This window comes from Podarcis erhardii (assembly GCF_964252035.2).
Source record: "Podarcis erhardii genome assembly, chromosome: 7".
Taxonomy (NCBI): Eukaryota; Metazoa; Chordata; class Lepidosauria; order Squamata; family Lacertidae; genus Podarcis; species Podarcis erhardii.
The window spans coordinates 21,593,831-21,600,292 of NC_138511.1; the positions used below are offsets into that span (position 1 = coordinate 21,593,831).

Below are 6,462 nucleotides of genomic sequence, written 5' to 3' on the forward strand. Positions count from 1 at the left end.
CTTCTGGTCCTGCTTGCCTATTGGCCACAGGACAAAAAGAGCGGGAAAATCCTCTTCTGCTATAGGGCAAAAAGAGCGGGGAAAACCTCACTAGACAGAGGGGCGCTCCCTTGCCAAAACTCACCAATCCTGTCAGCCGCAGAAGGGGAAGGAGTCTTTAACTTCTCCACAGAAAAAGTCATTAAATTATTTTCAGGGGTGGGGAGCCAGTGACCCTACACCAAATGTTGGTGAATCTCCCCAATTCCCATCACTGGCTGGGGATGGTGGGAGTTGGGACTCCAGCAACATCTGGAGAGACCACAAGTTTATAGTTCTCTATCACATCCCCCATCTTACTCACCATTTTTCTAAACTAAGAAGTTCCTAAGTAATGAAACCTGTCGCTAAACATGGGGTTTTATGCTTCATTTCCACCTTTCACACATGAAATTAAAAAATGCAGGTGCAGGACACTGAGTCGGCAGCTTTCAATACAAATGTGCTTTGGATACTTACCATGAATGCTCCTCTGGGGCGAGGGTGGCAGGCCTCCAGTACAACCAGGGGTTGAGGCCCCCAATACCAGAGAGAGGCAGGTCCCATGGTAAACAGAAATCAGATTTTTTTCCCAAGACTAATTTATAATGTAGAAATGCATTGGGGCTTGTTACAAAATGTTGCAGTGTGATGGACAGTCAGCCAGCCATGCTCTCTTCCAGCATACTCCATTCCATTCGCCCTCCTCCATTTTATTCCTGTTCCATCCATCCCACCAGCATTCTGTGCCCACAGAACACACTCCGTACTTGTCAGGCTCTTTTGGGCTGTCCCCTTCCTACCATAGGTTTTTCCTCAATGTTTCTTGTACTTCTGCAAACTCTGGAGGATCCCAAAGCCTTCTGACAGCATCCCTCTTCCACACTTTGAGAACATGTGCAGCACATGTTCCTTGGTTCTCGAACGTCTCTGCTGACAAACGTTTTGGAACCCAAACACTGAAAACCCAGAAGTAAATGCTTCCGTTTTCGAACGCGCCTCGGAAGTCGAACGGCCTTCGCTGTGTGTTTTTCAGTTTTCTCAATTGAAATTGGAGACAGCCCTTTGCGCCTCGGTTTTCGAACGTTTCAGAAGTCAAACGGTCTTCTGGAATGGATTACGTTAGAGAATCGAGGTACCACTGTATTTGCATACACAGGTGGGGCCCTCCAACAAAATGCTGCTGTGTGGAAGTGCTTCTCTTCAAGGTCACAGATTGCCCCGTTCCAGAGTTGTTATTTTATTCATTTGCAGATGTTGGGCGGACACGCCGATTACCCAATCCCAGCTAGATTTCTTCACTGATTCTGGAAAAAACAGCCTACTCCATTCAGATTGTCCCATTCCCCCCACCACAGGGGACACATCTTGCCCTAGGAGGAGGGGAAAGAATGCAAGGGGACAACAGACAACAGGGCCTGCTCTAGTCAGACTACCCCCATCCCACTTTTATATGTTATATCATTTGTCTTAGTGCTTTAAATTGTAAACCACCTTGTGTGTCTTGGTAGTAGGCAGATATATAAAAACAACAAATGAATAAATAAGTAAGAAATTGCCCTTCTGCTTTAAATATTGTTTAATTAAAAAAAACAAAAAACCTCATGGCGATGTCAATCGGACTTCACATTCTTGAGATATATCTTGGGTGCCGTCCATGCCTCAGGAGCCTTCCTCAGTCCAGCTCTCCTCCAGACGCGTTCCAGATCTCGTTCAAACCTTTTCTGTAAAGACAAGACATAAATAACCAAGATCTAGTGACATCTCTCCTAGGATATTGTGTACTTTGGGGCAGCAAGTCCTGGATGCCAGTGATGCGGTCCATTAATGCGCGGAACTAGGAATTGCAGAATTACGTGTGGGTCAAGAAAATGACGAGTAGACATCAAAACTGAAATAGAAGGTCTATAGGAAATTGACAACTGGATAAGGGGGTATGGTGTGAAGAACCAGTATCACACAGGAAGAGAAAGAGGCATAGGTTCATATCCCACTTCTGACACATCTATTTGCTCAGTCACTAGAGCATGAGACTCTTAATCTCAGGGTCATGGGTTTGAGCCCCAAGATGTTCCTGCATTGCAGGGGGTTAAACCAGCTGATCCTTGTGGTCATTTCCAACTCTACAATTCTAGGATTCTATAATGCTCAACCTTGGGACTGGACGCAGTCAGGAAGTGGTTAGGTGTGAACGAATTCAGGCCAAGGGCCACATTCCCTTCTGGGCAACCTTCCAAGGGCCACATGCCAGTGTTGGGCAGGGCCAGGAGCAAAAGCGGGTACAAATGTAAATTTTGCCTTCAATCTGTAGGCTAGTTCCTATACGCACATGCAAACCTTTCTATCCTCCATCCAGTTAAGTGAGAGGCTGTATCAGAGTTCAAGGACACATTCCGGCCAGGCAAAAACACTCCAGGGCAAGAAGAAGGGCCAGTGCAAGGTGTGGCATAGGGAGAGGAGGTGCAGCCTAGTGAAAGCACTAGAGAAAAACGCTTGGAGGGCTACGTTTCAGCACCCAGGTCTGACGTTCCCCATCCTTGAGCTAAACAGACTATGCCAGCACCAGTCCCCAGAATCCTCCCTTCCCACACTCACTTGTTTCCTCCGGCGCCGACCTTCCCTGACCTTCTTCCGCAAGAACTTTGTCCGCTTCATCAGCTTCCTGTACTTGTGTCTGTTCATCTTCCTTCTTCGGATCTTCAGAACATTCTTGCATTCCATTTTGCCCCGGTTCATCTCGCCTCCCCCCTCTTCGCTGTCATCCTCAGCCTCTGCACCCCGGGAAGATGTGGGGAGCTCATACTGATGGTTGGGTTCATAGCCTAGCTTCTCATAAACATTGATGGCGCCTCCACCTTTAGGGAGGTCATACTGGACCGTCAGCCAGCTTTCAAGGGGGGAGATCGACATCTTCCTTGGCACTAGGATTTCTTCCAGCTCAGGGTCCAACGCGTACCACTGCTGGGGTTGGGCTCCATTTCTGTTTGAGGGAAGTGTGCTGTAATTTGCGGAAGCTGCAAGTCTAGGAACCGGAAGCGAGATGGCCGATCTCGACAGAAAGCGTTCTGTGTGGAAGCACAGTTTGCAAATATGTGAACATTCATTATTTTTTAAAAAAATTAACGCATCAGCTACTGACTATTTCAATAATCTTTCGAATGCTTTCAAACGCCTTTTTAAAACCATTTTTAATCAATAATTTTGACATTTTGTGTTATATTTTTGTGAACCGCTTTGAGGTTCTCTTACAGGCAAGTGATATATAAAGTTTGTTAATATATTAAATAAAGAAAAATGACTAAATAAAACAAATTCTGCAGGAAACATTTAATGTCACAGAAAGGGCATGATGACCGGGTCCAACATAACACACTCCAGAGGTTTGGGGACTCCAACTCCCATCATCTCTGACTGTTGGCAGTGCTAGCTGGAGATGATGGGAGTTGATAGTGTAACATCCGATGGACACAAAGTTAGGGGAAAGTTGGTTTAATGCCCACATGGAAACAAAATGGCTTACATAATGACAGGCTGTGTATATAATTAAGATGCAGTTGTAGCTTGAAAGTTAAATGAAAACCGTTCCGGAAGTATGTCCGACTTCCAAAACATTTGAAAACCAAATGACAGCTTCTGATTGGCTGCAGGAAGGTCCTGCAAAGTGATGTGAAAGGTCCCTCTCTGTCCGAATCCCTGGAGAGCCTCTGCCAGCCAGGGTAGACTATACTGGTCTGGATGGGCAAATAGTGACCTGGTGCATGGCATCTACTCGACATTCCCAAAGAATGGCTGCGCTTACCTGCAAATCGAGAGGCCCTCGCTATCTGAGATGTCAGTCGTGGTAGCAGCATACTGGAGGACCACTCTAACAGAAATCAAGACAGATTTTTTAAAGGGAAAAACAACCTTTAAATGTTATAGGACTGTGTTCCCTCCTTCCTCAAATACAGTGCCGTAACCACACGCCATCAGAAATCATGGGCTGTAGCTCGGTGGCAGAGTATTTTCTTTGCATGCCTGCCATCTTTAGGAAGAGATGACTCAGTGTCCCTGTTTGAAACCCAGAACTTTCTGGCTGCCTGTCGGTGTAGACTGGATGGCACAATGAACCGACTGTGCAGAAAGCAACTTCCTGTGTCCCAAGTTAAAAGTTAAGCACCTGAACAACATACTGAGTAGTCAGGCATGCAGGTTACAGGGCCAAAATCTTCCCCAACCCACTGCGATGGATGGATGTATAGCACCTCTGTTTAAATTGCAGCAATTGTTTTCAAAATTAGCAGGCGGATTTTGATACACATATCATTCTCTGCCTTCTTTTTTGGAGATGTGTAAGGAGCCTCCCTATGCAGATGTGTTAAAGGCCGCATGTTTAGGAAACTTTTTAATGTTTGATGTTTTATTTTGTTTTTAATATTCTGTTGGGAGCCGCCCAGAGTGGCTGGGGAAACCCAGCCAGATGAGCAGGATATAAATAAAAAATTACTACTATACAGAAACGCACCCAGAAACATCATTTCTGATGGTGAGTCCCCCACTGCCCAGTCAATCCCCCTAGAATTAGACCCTCCCTAACGTAGGCTACCATAAACCACGAATCACTGGCGACCCCTTAATAAGACAGGACCCCAACGTAGCCTCTCCCCGCCTCCTAAAAGCTGTTCCGTATATACAGTATTAACAGCCACTCTTATTAGCACTCTTACCATAGATAACACACTAATGTAGCCTCCAAAATGAATACACGGCTTCTATCAAAGTCAATCTGCCCTACTTCCAGATGTAGGGAGAGAAGAAGCGCTGCGCATCTTAACTTACCATCCACAAGGGCTTACCATCCCGTTCACGACGATGGGGGCTGTTTGAACGGGTAACTTCCGGCGAAGCAGCTCGGTCCCTCCCAGTCATCCGGAAGTTCCGGCGCAAAAAATGTTCCTACATTATTTCTTTCCCCATTTGCCGCTGCTCCCCCCTGGCGGTAGTCCGTGGGATAGCAACTCTGCGAGCTTAATCCCCGCCCTGGCAACCAAGCAGGAACGCCGCTCAGCAGCAGGAGAGGTATTGCCAGTCCGGATCCTGCCGATGTTGCTAGACTCCAACACTCACCATCCCTGATTCCATTGGCTCTGCTGGCTGGGAGTGATGGGAACTGGAGTTCATCAACATCTGGAGGGTCACAGGTTCCCCATCTCATGGCTAGATTGATGAAAGGTGTGACTCATTATACAGTGGTACCTCGGGTTACAGCATCTTAAAAAGACAGCATCTTAAAAAGCAGAGACATCACCTTGCCAACAAAGGTCCGTATAGTTAAAGCCATGGTTTTCCCAGTAGTGATGTGTGGAAGTGAGAGCTGGACCATAAAGAAGGCTGATCGCCAAAGAATTGATGCTTTTGAATTCTGGTGCTGGAGGAGACTCTTGAGAGTCCCATGGACTGCAAGAAGATCAGACCTATCCATTCTGAAGGAAATCAGCCCTGAGTGCTCACTGGAAGGATAGATCCTGAAGCTGAGGCTCCAATACTTTGGCCACCTCATGAGAAGAGAAGAGTCCCTGGGAAAAAACCCTGATGTTGGGAAAGATTGAAGGCACAAGGAGAAGGGGACAACAGAGGATGAGATGGTTTGATGGTGTTCTCAAAGCTACCAATATGAGTCTGACCAAACTGTGGGAGGCAGTGGAAGACAGGAGTGCCTGGCGTGCTCTGGTCCATGGGGTCACGAAGAGTTGGACATGACTAAACAACTAAACAACAACAACCACCTCGGGTTACAGACGCTTCAGGTTACAGACGCTTCAGATTATAGACTCCACTGACCCAGAAATAGTACCTCGGGTTAAGAACTTTACTTCAGGATGAGAACAGAAATCGCGTGGCAGCGGCAGCAGAAGGCCCCATTAGCTAAAGTGGTACCTCAGGTTAAGAACAGTTTTGGTTTAAGAACGGACCTCCAGAACAAATTAAGTTCTTAACCCGAGGTACCACTGTATAAAGTGGACTTAGGGAAGAAGTCCAGGGCTGCACTCAGCAGAAAGGTTTGTGTGTGTGCAGGCGTGCATGCTAAATGGCAGGACTGGCTGCTTGCAATGCTTTGATGGAATCCCATTGAAATATCGCACTCCCCAGACCATTAACTCCACAAACTAGGGCTGCCATGCGTCCAGATTTTCCTGGACACTACCAGAATTTCAATGGCAGAATTGACATCTGGGGGAATTTCTGAAAGGCGGCGTTTCATCCTGGATCAACTTTCGGGGTGTCCTGGTTCTTTCTTTTTGAAATATGGCAACCCTATAATTACCAAACAGCACCACTGTATGAAGTTGTGGTTGTCCTGTTGCTTTGTTACTCAAGTTGTTTATGAAGAATGAACTTGGAATCATCCAGCACATCCCCTGATTAAAGGAAATCTTGGACGGGCTGATTAAGGGCCTCTCCAGA

The 6,462-nt window shown here is 46.6% G+C and overlaps 1 protein-coding gene across 2 annotated transcripts; it reads right to left on the bottom strand.

Moving 5' to 3' along the window:
- Nucleotides 1-1,579: 1,579 nt before the first annotated feature.
- AURKAIP1 (aurora kinase A interacting protein 1) lies at nucleotides 1,580-4,951 on the bottom strand. Of its 2 annotated transcripts, none has more exons than XM_081871390.1 (4): nucleotides 4,837-4,951; nucleotides 3,818-3,883; nucleotides 2,614-3,083; nucleotides 1,580-1,742 (listed from the first exon to the last, which is right to left on the bottom strand). In XM_081871390.1, exons 2-4 carry the CDS (start codon nucleotides 3,867-3,869, stop codon nucleotides 1,632-1,634), a joined length of 633 nt encoding a protein of 210 aa, XP_081727516.1. In that variant the 5' UTR covers nucleotides 3,870-3,883; nucleotides 4,837-4,951; the 3' UTR covers nucleotides 1,580-1,631. The 2 variants fall into 2 exon arrangements, with proteins under 2 accessions (XP_081727516.1, XP_081727517.1); XM_081871391.1 differs by having other exon boundaries at nucleotides 4,725-4,881.
- Nucleotides 4,952-6,462: the final 1,511 nt, after the last annotated feature.